The 22060-nt window shown below is 50.0% G+C and overlaps 1 protein-coding gene across 2 annotated transcripts; it reads right to left on the bottom strand.

The window, feature by feature from the left end:
- Window positions 1-13494: 13494 nt before the first annotated feature.
- Window positions 13495-21019, bottom strand: LOC142909660 (protein Wnt-5b-like). 2 transcript variants are annotated; one of them, XM_076059779.1, is made up of 5 exons: window positions 19546-21018; window positions 18438-18769; window positions 17346-17462; window positions 15776-16085; window positions 13495-14127 (listed from the first exon to the last, which is right to left on the bottom strand). In XM_076059779.1, exons 1-5 carry the CDS (start codon window positions 19667-19669, stop codon window positions 14033-14035), a joined length of 978 nt encoding a protein of 325 aa, XP_075915894.1. In that variant the 5' UTR covers window positions 19670-21018; the 3' UTR covers window positions 13495-14032. The 2 variants fall into 2 exon arrangements, with proteins under 2 accessions (XP_075915894.1, XP_075915896.1); XM_076059781.1 differs by lacking the exon at window positions 17346-17462 and having other exon boundaries at window positions 19546-21019.
- Between the last annotated feature and the right edge of the window lie 1041 nt (window positions 21020-22060).

Here is a 22060-nt window from a genome sequence, read left to right as displayed (position 1 = left end):
CAAATTAAATCCACAAAGGAGGGAAAGAAGGATCCCAAGCATGCGACACTCATAACCAGAAGTGTCAGAGACTCGGCCGAGAGAGTGGAGAGAGAGGAAGAGGCTTTTCAGGACTTTATTTCCACTAAAAAAGTAACAAAAAAACATTACAGGAAAAAAACACCTAAATTGAAAATCAATAAAACATCAAACTCTTAACAGCGGTATGCGCATGAAATACAAATGGCACCGGGATAGAGGCTGTGGAAACGAGGCGGTGCACGGACATCTCCGTGTGCAGCAAAGTTGTTCAAGGGTTTTTCAATTTTATAAAGAATCAAATGTTTTGACATCAGAATGCGATGTGAACAAAATATTTTTCTCCCCTACATTTTCACAACGAAATGGCGTTGACATGTCAAACACCTGAATTCGTTTTTTTTAAAGGATTCTGTTGTCGTAGTTACGTATGCAGTCTGCAAGTTTTTTATGTGGGCACGTGCAAATATTGTCTGGGTACATGAAAATATTTCTTTGAAAATGTGTCCTAGACACTATATTTGGAAGTTAATAAAAGTAGAATTGAAACATTAGCACAATGTAGATTTGTATATTGTAGGGTAGAAATATATTTATCATAGCGATGATCAAATATTGGTTTAATACAATTTATATTTTTACTTAGAATACTTTAGCCATGCAATAGACTAAATATAATGCTCGTGTTTTTAAAGAAAATAATATATTTACCAGGATTAAAGTTGTGCGAAATATGTTATAAAATCTGAGGCTTGGAGAATTGCATGCTGGGAATTAAATTGAGACAGAAAGGGGTTAATGCATGGCTTGCAGAGCAGTCGCACGTTACAGAGATCATTGACAAAACAGAATGCGATGTGAACAATATATATTTTTCTCCGCTACATTTTCAAAACGAAATGGCGTCGACATGTCAAACACCTGAATTCGTTTTTTTCTTCAAGGATTCTGTTGTCGGTTTTAATTAAAGTGCAATGACAGGGTGACACCTGCTGACATCACAGAGTGACACCTGCTGACATCACAGGGTGACACCTGCTGACAGGGTGACACCTGCTGACATCACAGGGTGACACCTGCTGACATCACAGGGTGACACCTGCTGACATCACAGGGTGACACCTGCTGACATCACAGGGTGACACCTGCTGACATCACAGGGTGACACCTGCTGACATCACAGGGTGACACCTGCTGACATGACAGGGTGACACCTGCTGACATGACAGGGTGACACCTGCAGCCCCCAAACAGGCTGTGGGCGGCCTTGCCGGTGGCCGTGCACTCCGGCTGCAGTAGGTCTGGCACCGCCGGCTCCGTCTCCTCCTCGTCTTCCGCCGCCGCCGCCGTGGCGGCGGCCGCCCGTTCCGGGATGGCCCAGTCCACCTTGATGGTCCGGCCCCACGGCCGGAAGTCGATTCGAAGGAGCTTCTTCCGGGCCATGGCGGCCGCGCGATGGCTCCCGTACTCGATGAACGCGTAGCCTCGGTTGAGGGTTTTGTCCCAGCAACAGACGCTCATCTTGACGTCCGCCAGGCCCTCCGTGGCACCGCTCATCGCCATCATCACCTCCGCTCGCTTCTTGTCTTTTGGCAGCCCCCCAATGAAGAGGCGGCGATTGTCCACGCTGATGCAGACTGCAATGCGGCGTCCGGGACGGATCTCTACCTTGTCGAGTTTCTTGACGGCATCCGTGGCTTGGGCGAGCGTCGCGTAGGTAGCAAACGCGTAGCCGCGGTTCTCTCCGCTATAATCCATCATGAGGTGGAGCTGGTAGAGCTTCCCCACCGTCTCCAGCACGGGCACCAGCTCATCCTCGTAGAGGTCGCGCGGGATCCTCCCCAGAAACACCTCGCAGCCACGGGCGGGAGGGGGCCCCCGCCAGTCGGGCGGCGGTCCGAACCTCCTCTGTCTGTTCTCCCGGACGATGTTGTACCCCGTGCGCAACATGAGGTCCAGTAGGACTTTCTTCATGCAGGCCATGCCGAGCACCGGTGGTTTGGCTACTACGGTGGTGCTGGGGCAGCGGCTTGGGGCCCGGTGGAGCCCTTGGCGCTCTGCGCGGTCGCCTCGTGCCGACAAAGCCACGGGGGGAATCAACCCCTGAAGAGCCAAATCCCCGGCAGGAACTCGCTCGGGCCCGAACCTACAGGGGATAGGAAGAGAGGGAGAGAGTGGAGACAGAGATTGATGGAGAGAGAGAGAGAGGCGTTTAAGCAGAGCTATCTATATAAACTCATAATAAAGGTTTTTGGGTTAGATCGTGTTATTTATAAATGTGTCGTAACCCTCCACCACCCGACATGGCCAATCAGCAAAAAAAAGTGTCACGTTGACAAAAGACAAATAATTCACATTAAAACCATCTTTTTGGTTTAGATATGTGGATGACACTTTGGTTGTCTGGCCACATGGTAAAGATACGCTTAATGATTTTCTAAGTCATCTCAATGCACAAAACCCGGCCATCCAGTTCACCATGGCAATGGAGGTGAATAACACACTCCCATTCCTAGATATTTTGCTTGGACATGGCCTAAACGGTAAAATAACACACAGCGTTGACAGAAAGCAAACGCACACTGATGCCTATCTGAATGCAGATTCACATCATCATCCAGCTCAGAAATCCTCTCTTATCAAGACGCTCATACATCGGGCTAAAACAGTGTCAGATGGTGAGAGTCTAGTGAGAGAGATCAAACATGTTAAAGACGCACTACGACAGAATGGCTACAATAATGCTCAAATCAACAGAGCACTGAATGCCAAATCACGATCGCAAAGCAATACTGCTGAAAGCGATCAGATTGTTAAAACAATAAAAATTCCATATATCTCAGGAGTAACTGACAAATTAGCCCGTGTTTTGCAAAAGCAAAACATTACAGTAAGATTTGGTACAGTACACAAAATTCAAAAACTAGTATCTTGCACTAAAGACGCATTACCTAAATTATCAACAGAAGGTGTATATCGGATTGTTTATGTAGCAGATGCTATATTGGACAGACGGGACGTAACATCAGCGTAAGACTAAAAGAACATCAGAAAAATATTAAATTATCTCAAACACAACTGTCGGCAGTGGCAGAACATGCTTGTCAACAAGGACACTCAATTCATTTTGATGACGTTGAAGTGTTGTGTAAAACTAATTATTACTGGCAAAGACTAATTAGAGAATCCATTGAAATTGAGAGGAATAAAAATAACTTTAATCGCTCTAACAGCTACAGGCTTAGTGCGGCCTGGAAGCGTATTATTAAATAATACATATTACAATTCCTTATAGGGGAAACACATACTAATTAACGGATTACTAACATAGCATATAATCACTAACACATTACAACTAATTACTAATCTACAACTCATTACTAATCGTAACCATTGACTGATTACTATTCGATTATATAATTACAATACCCCCCCTCCGCCTCAAATCACTGCACCTGATATGAGTTAAATGATGACGTCACCCTGCTGCTGCTCTATTTAAGACCGGGAGCAAGTGGAGAGGGCTTTACCATTCTGGCGAATTGCCCGATGATGCTGGATGTAATTACCAGCGAAACGTCACACTACTCAAACTGTAAATGTTGTGGATTCACTCTTTAACACACCGGTGGGCTAAAGTAGTGAACTATTTGTCTTTTGTCAACGTGACACTTTTTTTGCTGATTGGCCGTGTCGGGTGGTGGAGGGTTACGACACATTTATAAATAACGCGATCTAACCCAAAAACCTTTATTATGAATAATATTGGTCGCGAAAGCCTACGTGTTAAACTTTATAAACTCGAAAAATCACAATGAACTTAAAGAGAAACCCAAAAAACTGTGTCCTGACTTTTGGACCGCCTTGTATAATAATCATTACCTCTCACCCCCTGTACACCCCCCACCTCGCAGTGCCCCTCCTCACTCATCCACTCACTCACCGAGTCGCTCACACATTCACCCAACCATTTACTCACCCACTCACTCAGACACTCACCCAATCACTCACCTGCTGGCTCACCCACTCACTCACCCACTCACTCAGCCACTCACCCACCCACACACTCACCCAACCACTCATACACTCACTCGTCCAGTCGCTCACATACTCATCTACACACTCACCCACCCACACACTCACCCAGTCGCACACACACTCACACACCCACTCACTCACCCAGTTGCTCACCCAGTTGCTCACTCACTCACACAGTAACCCACCCACTCATCCACCCACACACTCACCTAGTCGCTCACCCAGTCGCTCACACACTCACCTCACACACTCACTCACTCACCCACTCACCCACACACTCACTCACCCAGTCGCTCACACACTCACCACCCACTCACCCACCCACTCACCCAGTCGCCCACACACTCACCTCACACACTCACTCACCCAGTTGCTCACCCAGTTGCTCACTCACTCACACAGTCACCCACCCACTCATCCACCCACACACTCACCTAGTCGCTCACCCAGTCGCTCACACACTCACCTCACACACTCACTCACTCACCCACTCACCCACACACTCACTCACCCAGTCGCTCACACACTCACCACCCACTCACCCAACCACTCACCCAGTTGCCCACACGCTCACCCACTCACTCACCCACTCACTCACCTGCTCGCTCACCCAGCCACTCACCCAGCTACTCACTCACAACAATCGCCACTAATTGGCGGTGACGTCACCACCACGCTTGTGCCAGGGTCACGTGGTTAGTGGTAATCAATTGAAGGTGGAGGGGTTAATTAATTGAAGGTGGAGAGGGGCTTAATTAATTACTGCTAACCACGTGAGCTTGGCACATGCGTCGTGGTGACGTCACCGCCAATTAGTGGCGATTGTTGTGAGTGGCTGGGTGTGTGGGCGACTGGGTGAGTGGATGTGTGTGGGCGGGTGAGTGGGTGGGTGAGTGGGTAACCCCTCCACCTTCAATTAAGTAAATGAAGGTGGAGGGGTTACCAGCCCCTCCACCTTCAATTAATTAGCCGCTATGGTGGTCGCAAATGCCCTGAGAGAAGAGGCCGATTGGAATTGGCCCTCCACCCCACAGCACTGTCCACGACAACGTTGCCCGTCCGGCACCACGTGGAGGTAGGGAGTTGTTTTTGTCAGCAACAACAACCGCCATTCGCCACTAAGTGGCGGTGACGTCACCACGACGCTTGTGCCAGGCTAGGTGCACCTTGAGGCCACGTGAAGTGTCACACGCGCACACACACATGCACACACGCACACACGCGCACACACACACAGATCGCTCTCCTTCCTACTTGTCAACTTCCAAGTTAAATTTTTATTTAAAGCTTTCGTGACTGCAGTAATTCATATTCTTAGCTCTTTCGGTAAAGTCACGTTGAAGGGAAACAATAAAATAATAAAAAATATATAAAACAATAAAAATTCTCACGACGTTTCGACCATAACACAAACGGTCATCATCAGGTGTGTGTGTGTACAGGTGTGTGTGTGTACAGGTGTGTGTGTGTGTGTGTACAGGTGTGTGTGTGTACAGGTGTGTGTGTGTGTACAGGTGTGTGTGTGTACTGGTGTGTGTGTGTACAGGTGTGTGTGTACTGGTGTGTGTGTGTACAGGTGTGTGTGTGTGTACTGGTGTGTGTGTGTACTGGTGTGTGTACTGGTGTGTGTGTGTACTGGTGTGTGTGTGTGCGCAGGCGTGTGTGTGTACTGGTGTGTGTGTGAACTGGTGTGTGTGTGTGTGTACTGGTGTGTGTGTGTACTGGTGTGTGTGTACTGGTGTGTGTGTGTACTGGTGTGTGTGTACTGGTGTGTGTGTACTGGTGTGTGTGTACTGGTGTGTGTGTGTGCAGGCGTGTGTGTGTGTGTACTGGTGTGTTTGTGTGTGTGCAGGCGTGTGTGTGGGGAGCGATAGTGTAGTGGTTAGCGCTACGCTGCTCCTGCTCACGGCCAACACCAGTGACGATTATCTGAACCGGTCCCGGGCCTCCCCTAGGTCGACTCAGCCTCAAATGAGTACCTGGTGCGGTGTGTAAACATCGCCACTAGGGAGACAAAGGCGGTCGGGCGTGGTGCTGGCCACCCACCCCCTCGTGTACCGTTCCGGCCTTCAAACCGACACACCTGATGACGACCGTTTGTGTTATGGTCGAAACGTCGTGAGAATTTTTATTGTTTTATATATATTTTATTATTTTATTGTTTCCCTTCTACGTGACTTTACCGAAAGAACCAAGAATAAACATCAGCTCTATGTTTTCAAGTAAATACATTTTGGGTAGTGAATACATTATAGTCTAAATAAGCTACACATGACGAATTGTAGGCAATTATAGTTATAATCAAAGACATTTTTAAACAATCACGTGGTCCCTGTAGTCGCCGTTAGAGACACAAAATCTGCTTGAAAACAGTTCATCAACATATATGAATACATTGATTCGAATAAGCAGAGTTAATTTCCTATTTATGGCATGTCAGCTATGTGTCAGTTTTCGATATCAACATCACCTTATAAAAGAATAACATTTAAAATATAAGCGCACAACTTTATCCTTGATGAACGCTGCACTTTGTCGTCTTCCTGCAGGGGGCGCTGTAAACCTACACGCACCCCCTGCATGCGAACGACGGAGGCGCAGGGACAGACGTTCGATTACGTTGGAATCGATCTGCAGATGGCCAGCAGCTCCGTGTCGCCATATCTCGATCCCGCGATCCCCTACCAGGTGAAAGTCCGCATCGAACCGAACCCCCGGCAAGGCCGTCTACTTAACGAGGAGAGAAAATTCACGCGAAATGTCCTTTTCAACGAAGTCTTCCAGATGTAAAATGAACTTTTAATGAAGAAATAATGTAAACCAAAACACAACACAATTCAAAGATGTTTCATTTTAAAACTTCAAAACGGAGCATGGGGTACTTGCGTGAATGCGTCCTTCGTGTGCAAATGTTGTGACTTTCCTGGCCTGAAGGCCGTCAATGTGTTGGACCCTTATTGGTGCACAGCGTCTCAACAACAGCAGTGGGGTTTGCTTCAACCGATAGGTACGAACATCCAGACGTCAATCAGCAAGGAGCATTTCTAGTCCCAGTTAGACAAAATCTACGTCAACACGTAAGACAAAACTACAATTCGTGTTGTAGAGAATGTACCTCCTTCTATACGTGTAACTTTCAAGTGGTATGCCTTGTAACTGATGAATGATCCGAGCGTGCTCCCTATATCAAAGACGATGAGTTGCTGCAGAGGCAGATGCTTCGTGAAACACAAAAAATACCCTTTGACCTGTATCACAAGAACAACGGGTCTCACCCGAGTTATGGTTACTTCCAAACACACACACACACTTTGTCCTAACATCACTTAAGCTAGATTTGAACACTTAATCAATGTTTGACACTCATAGAAAAAATGTTACATGTACACGCACAATCAGACAAGTATTCATTCTTAATTATTGACAGGCATATTAACAAAATTTAATTACTGCAGTGAAATATCCTGCATCAGGTTACATCGTATTAACAAGAAGCTATTTTTAAAAATACGCACCGCCTGCTTAACAGTGTATGTACATAATCTTGGTTCTTTCGGTAAAGTCACGTAGAAGGGAAACAATAAAATAATAAAAATATAAAACAATAAAATTCTCACTGCAGTCGAAACGTCATGAGAATTCTATTGTTTTATATTTTTATTATTTTATTGTTTCCCTTCTACGTGACTTTACCAAAAGAACCAAGAATATGAATCCCTGCAGTCACGAAAGCTTTAAATCAACAGTGTATGTACACCGTACTATTGTTGCGTCATTCAAGACGAGTAGGTCGTTGCATGCAGGCGTCTGGGTCAAAATGTAGCAAATTCTAAACATTATCTACAAATAATAGATGAGGGCGCTTCGATGGCAACACAAGCAATCGTCATCAGGTGGGACAAGCACAGCAAGAAGACGAAACTGAAGTAGGCGCCTACTTCAGTTACGTCACGCTCAAGGGCGCGGTGGACGGGGGTGGGGTGAATACCTAGGTGACATGACGTCACTAGCGAGGCACACCTCCCCCCAGCGTTTCACGCCGATGACGTCATTCTGAGTGGTGACGTCACAGTGCGGGGATGGCGTTTAAGTTGATTTAGATTCATTTTCCATTGCTCCATCTCTTGAACAGAGACCCCTTGGGTGCGTGAGCTCAGCAACTACAACGTGGACATTACTGTGTATACACACTGTTTCTGTGTGTACACACTGTTTCTGTGTGTACACTGTGTGTGTGTGTATACAGACTATACTCTTTGGTTCTATTCGGTATTGACAGGCAATAAATCTAGAATTGTGTACAGAATTGTGTACAGACTATGTGTGTACACTGTGTATGTGCACACTGTGTGTGTGTACACACTGTGTGTGCGCCTGTCTCTGTGTGTGTGTCTGTGTGTGTGCGTGTGCCTGTGTCTGTGTGTGTGAGGGTGGCGTTTGTGCACAGACTGCCCTATATGACATCATAACAACAATCTGGACCACTGGACGGTTCCACAGGGGCATCTCACTCCTCAGTGTGCCAGGAAAGGTCCTGGCAAGGATTATTCAACATCGCCTTGCCAGGCACGCTGAGGAGAGGCTTGCAGAGCCCCAATGCGGTTTCAGGAAAGGGCGGTCCTGCACAGATGCCATATTTTCTGTCCGTCTGCTACAGCAGAGGTGTAGGGAATTCCAACAAGACCTACATCTCTGCTTTATTGACCTGGTCAAGGCCTATGATACCATCAGTAGGCCTGGGCTCTGGGTTTGTTCTTCGTGCTTTTGGAGTCCCTGACCCTCTGCTCACGATAATTAAGGACCTTCATGATGGTGAGCGGGCCCGGGTAAAACTACGTGGCCGGGAGTCAGAGCCATTCCCTGTACACCTTGGGGTGTGACAGGGATGCCCTCTAGCTCCCACATTATTTAACATCTATTTTGACCACGTAGTTCATGAAGCCTTCAATAGCTGTACCGGGGGAATCTCCATTTGGTACAGATATAATGGAGGCTGATTGATGCCCGGGTGCGGTCAAGTGATGGCTCCCTATTGCTCAACCACGTTATGTATGCTGATGATTTGGTAATAGCTGCTCATTCAGAGGAGGAGTTGGAGACGCTGCTGCTGAGACTTTACCATCAGCCCCACCAAAACTAAGCACCTGCCTGGATATTTTGTACCATCGGACACTCCACCCCCACAACTCCCATTCGGTGATGGGGCAGTTGTGGAGAGAGTGGAGAGTTTTTCATACCTGGGCAGTGTGCTTATGACAGGCTCCAGTTTAACAGCAGAGGTCTCACTCCGAATCAGTCGAGCGGCAATATCTTTTCATCGGTTGCGTAACGCTGTGTGGAAGCTACCTGGTTTGTCGCTCCGCACTAAGCTTCAGGTCTTCTCGGCCACGGTCATTCCCTCCCTTCTCTACGCTTGCGAAACGTGGACCCCCTTAATGAAGCATCTTCGCTGGTTGGAAACATTTAGGCTGGCCTGCCTACGATCCATCCTGGGTTTAACCAGGCTGGATTGTGTGAGGAGCTCAAAAATCCTTGAAAGATCTGGGCAAAGTCCCATCGGTGAGCTCCTCCGGCAGGCAAGGCAACGTTGGCTGGGTCATGTATCCCGCATGCCCAGCCACCGCATGCCGAAACAGCTTTTGTTCGGCCGGATCGAGGGGGCTAAACGGGCGCGGCACGGGCTAGAGAAGAGATGGAGTGATGTGGTACAGGAGGACGTGGAGTTGAGTGGACTTGCCGATGACTGGTACGAGCGGTGTCAAGATCGGCCTCTGTGCAGGAGGCTCGTGAAGGATGCTATTGGGCAGTTGGAGGCAGTCGCCCTCTAACAACAACGGAGGGCGGAGGAGCGATGCTCACAACAATGAGCGGAGCGCCGGGTGGCTAAAGCACAGCAGGTTGACACAGTAGGGGGCACAGGTGGTGCACCAGCCAGTCATCTCAGTCAGTCGACCCGTGGCACCTGGGTCTGCCCCGTGACCTCCTGCCCGCGGGCGTTCGACAGTTCACGTGGCCTCAAGGTGCACATGGTCTGGCACAAGCGTCGTGGTGACGTCACCGCCACTTAGTGGCGAATGGCGGTTGTTGTTGTTGTGTCTGTGTGTGTGTCTGTGTGTGTATCTGTGTGTGTATCTGTGTGTCTGTGTGTGGGGTGTTTGTGGCGTGTCTGTGTGTGTGTGGTGTGTCTGTGTGTGGTCTGTGGCGTGTATGTGTGTGTGTAGTGTGTGTATGTAGTCTGTGTAGTGCGTGTGGCGTGTCTGTGTGTGTGCAGTGTCTCTGTGTGTAGTGTGTGGCGTGTCTGTGTGTGGTGTGTGTGGCGTGTCTGTGTGTGTGGTGTGTAGTGTCTCTGTGTGTGTATCTGTGTTGTCTGTGTCTGTGTGTATCTGTGTGTGGTGTGTGTGTCGTGTCTGTGTGTGTGTGGCGTGTCTGTGTGTGTGGTGTGTGTGTAGTGTCTCTGTGTGATGTGTGTCTCTGTCTGTGTGTGTAGTGTCTCTGTGTGTCTCTGTGTTTCTGTGTAACCGGTCCTGGGACTCACCGAGGTCTTCTCTGCAGGCTCCACCGCCACTATTTGGTGCTCGCAAAGTGGCAGTGGTCCCCCCACCACGGGGGGGCAGTGGGGGGGGGGCTCTGGGAGTTTGTTGCCTCGCGGATTTTCGCGTTCCATCCCCCCGAGGACGCGAGGCTTGCGGATCCCCCGGGGGTGGAAATCCCGCGGGGTTTTTCTCTCTCCACTGGGCAGCCCCCTTGCCAGGAAGGTCGACTGGACGGTAACGCATGCAGGGTCCCCCCCCCACCGCACTGGTAAATAACATAAACCCATAAAACAACATCGCTAAATAACTTATTGTTACATCTCTCGTCATCAGAGGACAAGGCGCGTGATGTTGAATTGAGTTTATTTGAATGTTGTGTATGTAACCTTGAAATGGATTTGATGTTGCCTGCGGGCAGAGTCGCAGCACCCTTTAAAACAAATTAGCTCAATGACTCTTCAGATTTGAAGCTTTCATCACTGAAAGGATTCATACTCTTTGGTTTTTTCGGTAAAGTCACGTAGGTGAAAAATAAATAAAATAAATGAAAACTAAATTTAGTTTTATTTTCAAAATAAATAAAATAAAACTAAATGTAATTTTCATTTATTTTATTTATTTACAAATAGTTATCATATATTTTATTTATTTTTTACATACATGACTTTACCGAAAAAACTAAAGAGTATAGCTCTGTGACCTTTACTCGGGAACCAATTTATTATTCTGACTTCAGAACTGTCCATGGCCGGAAGGTCAAGGGAGGCAGGGAGGGTAGGAGGGGGAGTGGGAGGGAGGAGGAGAGTCCTACTAAATCCGAATTTTCCATCTCCCATGGTGGCACGCAAGCCAGAGAGATTAGGAACCGTGTCGTATTTGTATCAATTAAAATGGACAGGAGTCAACAAGATACACCGCTCACTCTCACCGGGGCTAGGGACTCAACTTGGCCGTTTGAGCTGCGTGTCTCCAAATCAATCAATAATTCGTGAGTTCACATTCCAGCCATGGGCAACTCGGCCTCATCATTGTGGGCATAATTTTACACATCATTGGTAGCGTTGATTGCCCGTGTGTCTGCGAGTCAGTGTTGGTCGTCATGTTGGTCATACAGAGCCAAGGGCACATACTGACCGGTACTATTGATGGGCTATATCTGACCTACGACCTACGACCCAAGTCAAAACAAGTGAGCACAATCGGTGTCCGTGATAACGATGGCATTGAGAGTTAAAGTTGCTGTTTCTGCTGCTGCCGACGACGATGATGATGATGAGTTAATGAAGATGATTCATAATCGATGTTTGGGCGAGGTCACTTAATGACGATGAACCCTCCAAAATTGACATCGTAAAAACCCCCCCACCCACAGCCACACAGACGCAGGTGTCACGTGTGCGAGCGCTTTCACGATCGTTCGGCGGCGGCCGATGTGCACGTGACCCGTGATGCGGGCCGCGTGCGGGCGGCAGCGATGGGGAGGTGGATCACCGCACGAATGCTGCGAAACTCCCTCGCCCGTGAGCGTCGAGGAGGTGCCCATAACCCCCGGCTCGCCAGCAGAAGGCGGTGCAGCAATCGTGGATTAACCGCCATGCGTTTCGGTTGCTATCCGTTCGTATAAAAATGCTGCGCGCGTTGAGCTTTTGATCGCACCGTACGTAGCCAACTGTGCAAAATCAGAGGCGTGGGTGGAGTGTTTCTCCCCTCGCACAAGGAGCGGCTTTTCTCCGGGTGCTCAGGTTTCCTCCTACGCTTGTTCACACGACTCACTCATTGGCTGACAATATCCTGCGATTAAAAATAAATAAAAAAACACCCAAATGTCGAAGGTGCCCTACTGAGTGGAGAGTCCCCGTGACACTGCGTAACTTCCTGGATAATTTAATTATCATTATTTACACTCCGGACCCAGTTGGTTTTTTTTTGCTGTCGTCTGACGTACCGATTTGGGGAGGCATCATGCGCGTGCAGGGGCAGAGCCACGGGGGGGGGCTGGGGGGGGCCTAGCCCCCCCTGAAAGTTTGGGAAAGTCGGTCATCGGGGTAACTGGATATGCGGCTGCTGCAAAAGGGTGCAGGCTGCCACCTTGTGCTGCCCTGCAGGCTGCCACCTTGTGATGTCACCTTGTGCTGCCCTGCAGGCTGCTTGAGCGGCAGCCATTCGAACTTATCGAACTTATTAGCCACGTCAGCGGCTCCGACCTATTAATAAACTCCGCGTTCAAATCCAATAAAATGTGTTTCATACATTTGTGGCGCCCATTGGAAAACATAAACTGGATATCTCAGAATGTTGAAGTCAGCAACCCACCAAAGTAAAAATCCTGGCTCCGCCCCTGCGCGTATGGACAGATGGAGGGGAAACTCGCGAATGTTGCGCGATTCTAGTTTATCAATAATGAAACTGTTCCAGTGGGATAAGGCATTGCTGGAGAGCGTTACGGGATCCATGAGTACGCCCACTCCCTCCCCCCCCCTTGGTTATCATTTGCAATCGATGCAGAACTAGTGCACCACTATACGCCATCATGAACACTACAGCCGACTTAATCGAGATCCAAAACGCACAGAAATTACAGTGATACTCTGATTTAACGTCGCTTCGCAAATTAGGTCGTCACTTTATTAACATCGCCACCCGATTTGCGTCGCCTCAACCCCCACACTCACGTCGCTGACAGCATCACCGTTCGTCCTCTCTCGTTATCCATCGCCTCTCAGCCCCTTCGCCTCCACCACCACCTACTACCACCATCACCACTTACTACTACCACCACTACCACCACCACCACCTACTACTACCACTACCACCACCACCACCACCATCACACTATCAATCGCTTCGGTATAACGCCATTTCGATACTCAGGAACGCATCCCCGACGTCCACACACACACACAGATAGACACACAGAAAATTACTTTTATAGGCAAGGTTGTCTACAAGTGTAGCGTGAAGTGTATACAGTGCAACGCTGCTCAGTGAAGGGTATGACGGATGCTGCAGGGGCGGCTCCCTAAACAACTTTGTAGGGGTCACCGAACCGCACTGTGAATCCTCAGTGTGCCGAGTGAATGTTTCTAACATTTGGCAAAACGCGGCGTTAACAAGAACGGAGTTAAAAGGAACAACAAGGCCACTTAGTCACTAACCGCATTCAAGTGGTGATGGTCAAAAACAATGGTGCTTCTGCATTGTGGAAATTCACCACGTGCGGATGTTGGCAAGTGTATAGTAGGACAGTGAAGTGTAGCGTATCAAAGTGTAGCGTTTGTAGTAGTGTAATGTATAGTGTAACGTGGCTCGTAGCGATGGGCATGCTGGATGCCGTGGTGCCCCAAACAAACTTCGTGGGGGTCACCAAACACCCGCAGGACCCGGGGCTGAAACCAGATGGAGTCCGATTTCAGCCGAGGCCACCCCTAGGCTGCGGTTTGAGGCTACTTGCACAAGAATTGATCGGTCCATGGGCACAGCTCGCAATCGACGTTCCAGTGGAGTTGTTCCTTGCATCCGCATTGCTTCTCCACCGTGACTGGGGGGGGGGGGGGGGGGGGGGAACAGCACGGGGCGAGGGTGCGAAACGAACGCGAGAACCGTCGTCATTTTGACCGCGAGATTTTTTTGATCGCAATTTTGCGATCGCCGTTGACGCCGCCGTCTCCGTGCCGGCGTTGCTTGGGTGGCTGTCCTAGCCCAAGTTTTTGTTTCTATCCTAGCCCAAGTTTTTGTTTCTATCCTAGCCCAAGTTTTTGTTTCTATCCTAGCCCAAGTTTTTGTTTCTATCCTAGCCCAAGTTTTTGTTTCTATCCTAGCCCAAGTTTTTGTTTCTCTCCTAGCCCAGGTTTTTTTTTCTATCCTAGCCCAAGTTTTTGTTTCTATCCTAGCCCAGGTTTTTGTTTCTGTCCTAGCCCAAGTTTTTGTTTCTATCCTAGCCCAAGTTTTTGTTTCTATCCTAGCCCAAGTTTTTGTTTCTGTCCTAGCCCAAGTTTTTGTTTCTATCCTAGCCCAAGTTTTTGTTTCTATCCTAGCCCAAGTTTTTGTTTCTATCCTAGCCCAAGCGCTGTATATGCTGGTCATAGCGAAGTACCATAGGATATGAAAGTATGTTATCTGCACGATGCGCCCTAATAAAAAAAAGAACAAAGGCAAGTTTTCCGAGGGACATTACAGTAGTGTAGAATAGTGTAGAGTGGTGTATAGTTGTATAGTGTAGCATGCAGCATAGTGTATAGTGTGTGATGTATAGTGTAGTCGTGCATTGCAGTGTATAGTGTGCATGCTGAACTTCTTCACACCGTACGTAGCTAACCATGCTCAGGAGGTGCGGGGGAAGGGCAAACACTAAAAGTGCTTCTAAAGAAGAGCTTTAAATCTAAGCGCCTTCTAATATCGGAAGAGCATTCCAGACGGCCGCAGAAGCACATCCGAGAGCGCTGCGCAATGATGCAGTGACCACCGCCTTTGTTCGATGGCCGAGCCAAAAAGCCGCTGCTACCAAGATGACCGGAGTTTGTTCCAACGGTTCATGCTCCTGGACGAGATCATTTTTTTTTACCGTGGTTTATTTGTGGAAAGCCGAGTGGCTGAGCGGAATCAAAATGGCTGACTCCGTTTCAGATCGCGGGCTCCCAATTCCGTGTTTCGGCCGTCCGTAATTTCAACGATAAATGCTGCTACGTTTGAGTTGTACATTTTTGCTCGATACCAGATTAGAAAAATTCAGAAAATGTCCTTTCACTGAAATGTGACACACATGTAGAGAGAGAGACAGCAGAGGTTGTGGGTTCGATGCCGGCCCCTGCTGCTGCATATTTGGAGTCTGCGTCTCATCATCATCACGGTGGCTAGTAGATGTTAACTATCTCGCCTGATATGCAGGGGTCGTGGGTTCAATCCCAACTCTGACAATGACCGCTGCTGTATGTTTGGAGCGTTTCAGATCTGCCTTGTGCTCGCGGATCTGGTCAGAGACATGACGTTTCGTTTACCCAACGTAACAATCACCAAATGTGCAACTTCGTTTGTAGACTCCAGGGTATTGCAGGTCAGGAATGACATCCTTCACAGATGGGATTAGATCACGGATTTTGTGTAATATGAAATAGTTGCCGCTTTTTAATGAATAGTTTTAGTTTATTTTCGGGGAGGGGAGGGGGGGGTGGGTGGGGTGAGATGCGCACCTTGAGAGGTGTCGTATCCTCTGTCACAGCACGTGACACAGCGTCCCTCGGTGGCCCCCTCCGAGGTGACGCTGCACTGCGGCCCCACCGTGCCGGGGACGCCGTCAGTCTCGTCGCGCTCGCAATACTCCGGGCTGGCGTTCACGTGAACCAGGTCGCTCACCGTGGGCGCCGTCAACCGCTCGTTCACCGCCTCCAGACGCCGGCGGGGCCAGCGGGCGGCGCCGCCCCTGCTGCCGTTGGCGCCTCCGGCACCACCCCCACCGTTGTGGCTCACCAGCTGCACGGCGGAACTTTTGTCGTACTTTTCCTGCAGCAACCATCATCGTCGTCATCAGGGGATGTGGTGGTTGTTGAGTGAATGCGGGGAGCTCCCTTAGCTGTGAGGGACCCCCCCTCCCCCCCCTCCCCCACCCCCCGTCTGTAACCCTCCTATGGATTCATCCTCACTCTTGGTTCTTTCGGTAAAGTCACGTAGGTAAAGAAAATAAAATATAAAAAATGTAATCACGACGTTTCGATTGCAACACAAGGAATTATCATCAGGTGTGACAACCACAGCAAGAACATTTTACTGAAGTGGGAGAGAAACCGGAGTCAAGGGGTTTATACTGGCCATGGTGGGGGGGGAGTGGGCGTGGCTGTAGGTGCGGGAGGAGGGGCCAGTGGGGAGAGAGCCACGCATCTACAACGATTGCCGCCAACACGGATGGTGGCACTCGCAACAAAATAGCCGCACTGCCAAGCGCTGACGATGTAATTAACTCTGTAAAATAAACTAGCATCCGGTAAATAAGAGGGAACAACTATGAACTGTTCAATTTTACTTGGTTAATAACACATTTTAATGATTGCTCAGTTTGTATCTGTCCTCTGGGTTGAAGTTATGTCTGTGTTTGTATATCTGGATGGCTTCATGAACAAATCTTTGATGGTAGCCAGACGGCTTGCAGAGCACTTTGGTCTCGGAGAAAACAATATCATGGGAGCCCACGGCGTTGTAGCAGTGATAAGCCACGGCGGAAAAGTTAGTTCGAGCCGTGTTTCAAATCTCGCGGATACGGTCTGAGACATGACATTTCGTTTCCCCAATGTAACAATCGAAACAAATGCAACTCAGTTTGTAAACTCCAGGGTATTGCATGTCAGGAATGACATCCTTCACAGATGGGATTAGATCAGGGATTGTGTACTGTACTGAATCGGACCTGGATCTTGTGCTTGTTTTTAAGATTTTGGAAATCTTTTTGGTAACGCCTGCTATGTATGGTAACGTGATGGTTCCCCCACCCCCACCATGCCCAGTATAAACCCCTTGACTCCGGCTTCTTTCCCACTTCAGTAAAATTTCTTGCTGTGGTTGTCACACCTGATGACGATTGCTTGTGTTGCAATCGAAACGTCGTGATTTTTTAAATATTTGTATTTTTTATTTTCTTTACCTCCGTGACTTTACCGAAAGATCCTTGCGGTCATGAAACTTCAAATCTAGAAGGCTTCATCCTCGTCACTCCCACCCCACACTCACCTCCTCTGGGTGCAGTCTCATCACCTGCAGCCGTGAGCTCACCTTCAGAAAGTTCCCAACGCTGCGAAAGTCGGCGAGCTGCTGCCAGCAGATTTTCAGCATGCAGGTGCCAAATAACTCGTGGCACTTGCAGCCCATGTACGCCAGATTGTACACCGCCTGCAGCACCACCACTAGCACCGTCATCATCGTCACCACCACCACCACCACCACACTCACCGCCACCATCATAATCGCCACTACCAACCGCCGTTCGCTAACAAGTGGCGGTGACGTCACGACGGCACCTGTGCCTGCGTCCGGGGATGGAATTCCTTTCCAGCTCAGACCCAGCGTGCCCTTCGCCACAAACATCACCTCTTGCTGTGTGTAACGGCTCTCTCGCTGCTCCAGCAGTTCAACTGCTGGGTTATGTTTTTTCGCCCTAAAGACGACCGCTTTGTGGTGTTGCGATCAAAACGGCGTGGACGTTTTATTTTTTCTACCTCCGTGATGACTTTACCGAAAGAACCCAAAGGGGTGTGGATTCCTGCAGTCGCGAAAGCTTCAAATCAAGATTCATGCATAACAATAATCTTAAATGTAAGAACTGTATCCTGCGACCAGACGTTATTGTACTTGAAACATAAACCGGTAAAATTTTGATTTAAAGCTTTCGTGATTGCAAGGATTCATATTCTTGGTTCTTTCGGTAAAGTCACGAAGGGAAACAATAAAATAATTAATAAATATATAACCAATAAAATTCTCACGACGTTTCGACTGCAACACAAGCAATCATCAGGTGTGAAAACCACAGCAAGAAAATTTGGAAAAAGTTGTGTTTTTTTTCTTCAAATTTTGATGATGATTGTTTGTGTTGCAGTCGAAACGTCGTGAGAATTTTAATGTTCATATTTTTATTTTTTATTATTTTATTGTTTCCCTTCTACGTGACTTCACCGAAAGAACCAAGAATATAACCGGTGAAAGTTAAAGCGAGAATCATTGCATCAATCACGATTGGTAATACAACCCGAGCCGACGAAGCCGAACCTAATTTGCATTGATCGCAAAAAATAACTTTTTTCCATTACATTTGTTTTTTTAATGACAATACATACACATGCACAACCCACCCGTTCACCCACTCACCAGCCGGCCGGCCTCGTTGTTGTGCAAATTCAATGCCAAAGACTCCCCTCCTTGCCCTCTGCCACGATTGCGATCGCCCGCATCCACGAACCACTTGGCGAATTGGTATCCGTATTCGACGTCGTCTCCGGAGCCGCCCCGCCGAGCACCCGGCGGTAGCTTCATGGCGTGGGGAACGACCCAGGAGCAACCGCCCTGCAGGGCCCCCTGGCGGCAGGCGCGCGCCACCGCGTGGGCCACTCCGGCGGCGGTGACGGCGGAGACGAACGCGGCCTCGCGCGAGCCTGGGGAGACTCCCGGGGGGGCGTCGTGCGTGAAGCCCGCCCCGTCAGCTGGAGACAATGCGGCCAGGCCGGTGTGGGAAGGGGTTTTGGGGGAGAACACGCCAAGCAGGTGGTAGGGAAAACGTCGCCTATTTAGAGACAGACCCCTCTCACGGGATTTGCCCGGGGACCGAACAATGGGCACCGCGGCCCTGCGAAAGGAGAGCCCCCGAATCGGCGGCGTGGGGGCGTGCAGCTCAGAAGCGGCAGCAGCACGAGCGGCTGGGGAGAGCTCCCACCCTCAAGGACCAACACGAGTGGGGACCAGGGGGATCGTCGCCGCGGGTAGGAGCCGAACACCGTCTCCAACTCCGTGGAATAGATCTCGGGACAGGGAAACGATCAGGTGACGGGTATTACGATTGCTGCGTTTATAGCGGCCGACCTGGGGAGCGAACCAGGGCCGGTGGGACGTCCGGGACCCCCAAGAGGCGTGCCAGGAGCGTCAAGAGCAGTGAAGCGAGCGAGCCGCAGCCTGGCACTGGCCCAGAGCGAAGGCGGTTGTCATCGGGTTAACGGGGCGGCCGCTTGGGCCGCCCGTGGACATCTCCCGCTGCCCGAGGACGGGAACTCTGCGAAGCAGAGTCGCGTAGGGGAGGGGGAAACCCCTGGAGGAGGAACGCGGGAACTCCGAAGCAGAGTTGCGTAGGGGAGGGAGGTGGGCGACCCCCCCCTTTCCCCCCCCCCCTTTCCCCCCCCAAAAAAGCTTCTGTGTGCGTGTCTCGGGGAACCGGTCGGAGACCTTAAGTGCGAGTGGATGTGGCGGGCTCGCTCTGACCCCTCACCCGACTTGGCCACGGGGTCCAGCGTGTCCTCCGCGCCAGGCACGGTGCAGTTCCACCGTTTGCCCTGGAACTGGTGCCGGCACTCGGACAGCGCCAGGTGGACGCCCTCGGCCACGTGCGCCATGTGGTCCTGGTGCCGCAGGCATATTCTGCGCTGTGCGGGGGACAGCCCCGGCACCCAAATGCACAGCGGCCGATACTCGGAGGGGTCAAAGTTGGGGGCCCACAGTGCGAGCGACCTGCAGAGAGATGGGGGCGGAAGTCACGGTGGACGGGGGATGTTGACTACCTCGCCTGGTACGCAGGCAGTTGTGGGTTCGATCCCAACCCCTTAAAAAATGCCTGCTGCTGCATGTACGTTTTGAGTTTGCATGTCTCTCCCCGTGGTTGCGTGGATTTATCTCCAGGTCCCTCTGGTTTTAGAATCAATGTCTCTACGCGTTTGGAGTGATTTGGCTGCTGCTATAAATCACCACGTGATGATGATATCGGCCACTTGCTTGAGCTATAAAGTGCGATAGCCAGGCCTCTCCTGAAAAAGTGCTACATGATAAAAAGTTAAATAGAGCAAATATCTGTGGAATTTCTACAGGTTTGTAAATTTGAATATTACGCGATGTACACACACACACACACACGAGTTATTCTTCTCTGAAGTTGTGTAGTGACACAGCGCCGACCGCTGTCCAGCGGCGGCAACTGCTGTGGACAGCGAGTGCACTCACGCCGTCGAGAGTCTACACACGGCCGCTGCGTGCCGGCAGGGCGGAGGAACCGGGGCAAGGGTCATGGAAGACCTCACAGGGAGGGAGGCCCCTGGAACCCTCTGGTTGGTTTGAGAAGGGAGGTGAGGCCAGGGACGGGGCCAGGGCGGGGCAAGGGGCAATATAAAAGCAGCGGTGAGAGCGCTCCGGGCTGCCGGTACTGGGAATGGACTCTTCTTCTCATTGTCGCCTTCACCGGTAATTGTGCGGCCGGACAGCGGTTGGTCGTCTCGGTCGACGCAACGCGGTTCAGGGTCGTGTCTGGGCCGCGGCTGTACGGCAGCGTGGTCGAGAGAGAGGCCGGAGTTGGTGTAACGGAAATAAGAGACGGTGCCTCCTGCGACTGCATCGTCTCCGACTGTGCGTGTGCGTGCCGCACGGCGGAGGAGGATGCTACATGGGCGCAGGATGGGAAACAAGCGATTGTCTTTTAGCGCGCAAGACCCCGGCCGAGCCAAGTGGCTCTTTCCTCAGCGGCGACCTGGCGATCATCACGCTGACACTTACAGCAGTAGGCAAACACTCTCAACGCGTGCTTCTAAATGTGGAGGGAATAATCGGAGGACCCCGGAATAAAAATTCTTAAGACGACCACGGGGAAAACATAGCAACTCCAAATATACGGCATGTGTCAAGGTCGCGATTGAACCCACGACCTCCTGCATAACAGCCGAGGTCGTCAACATCTCCTAGCCGCCATGGTGCCCCAATATACCGCGCTAGATACTGTATATGTGATGTATATACACGCACACGATAAAAAAAAAATCCCGTACAACAACCGTATGGGGTGTGCAAAATAGAGGCAAGGTAAGAAGGTTGCTCAAATCGACGTCGAAACTTGTGAGCTCTCATCGCAGCAGTGAGGACGAAGACAGCAGCGGTGGCGGCGGCTTGCGGTCACCACAAAGAGGCGCTGGCGACTGCCCACAGCTGTGCCAAGGCGCAGAGCCCCAGCGGGAACCAGCCCACACGTCGCAGGGGACCCATCGCAATCCTCGTGGTCAGCGGCGCTGCGCAGAAGAGAAGCGGCCCGGTGGTGACGATGTTAACTCCCTCGCCTGGTACGCAAGAGGTCGTGGGTTAGACCCTGACGATGCCCGCTGCCGTATGTTTTGAGTTTTCACGTCTCGCTCATCATCATCATCACCACGGTGGCTGGGAGATGATCGAACCCACGACCGCTTACGTACCAGGCGAGGGAGTTAACATCTCCTAGCCACCGTGATCGTGACCAACTCGACTGCCATCACTCTGGTGGGCTCTGCAGCCGACCAACCTCATAACCACGTCGTGCAGTGAATGTATCCAGTCGGGTAGAGACCCCTCCTGCCTGCAACACCGGCAATGTGTTACACACACAGACAAAGTGTTATACACACACAGACAAAGTGTTATACCCAATGTTACACACACAAAGTGTTACACACAATGTTACACACACAAAGTGTTATACACACACAAAGTGTTATACACACACAGACAAAGTGTTATACACACACACAAAGTGTTATATACACACACACAAAGTGTTATACACACACAAAGTGTTATATACACACACACACAAAGTGTTATATATACACACACAGAAAGTGTTATACACACATTGACAATGTGTTATATACCAGGTGGGGGGCTTCAAAAAAAACCTCTCAGTTCTCAAACAATCTGTCTTAACCCTGCAAATCCCAAACGGTCTGCATGGCTGTGCTGCTGCTGCCGTTTCATCTGCTTGTGGGATTTGCGAG

This window comes from Petromyzon marinus, unplaced genomic scaffold, assembly GCF_048934315.1.
Source record: "Petromyzon marinus isolate PM22_M1 ecotype Great Lakes invasive population unplaced genomic scaffold, UKy_Petmar_22M1.pri1.0 PM_G_Scaffold_129, whole genome shotgun sequence".
In the NCBI taxonomy this organism is placed as follows: domain Eukaryota; kingdom Metazoa; phylum Chordata; class Hyperoartia; order Petromyzontiformes; family Petromyzontidae; genus Petromyzon; species Petromyzon marinus.
Note: the sequence above shows the minus strand (reverse complement) of the source record. Positions and strands in the feature narration are given on the sequence as shown.

Excerpts from the sequence above, each read along its gene's own strand:
- LOC142909660 (XM_076059779.1), bottom strand. The coding sequence starts at position 19,669 with ATGGCGCACGTGGCCGAGGGCGTCCACCTGGCGCTGTCCGAGTGCCGG. Across the intron at positions 16,086-17,345 it reads GCGTTGGGAACTTTCTGAAG|GAAAAGTACGACAAAAGTTC; the intron begins GTGAGCTCACGG and ends TGGTTGCTGCAG. Across the intron at positions 14,128-15,775 it reads AGGATACGACACCTCTCAAG|TCACGGTGGAGAAGCAATGC; the intron begins GTGCGCATCTCA and ends CCCCCCCCCCAG.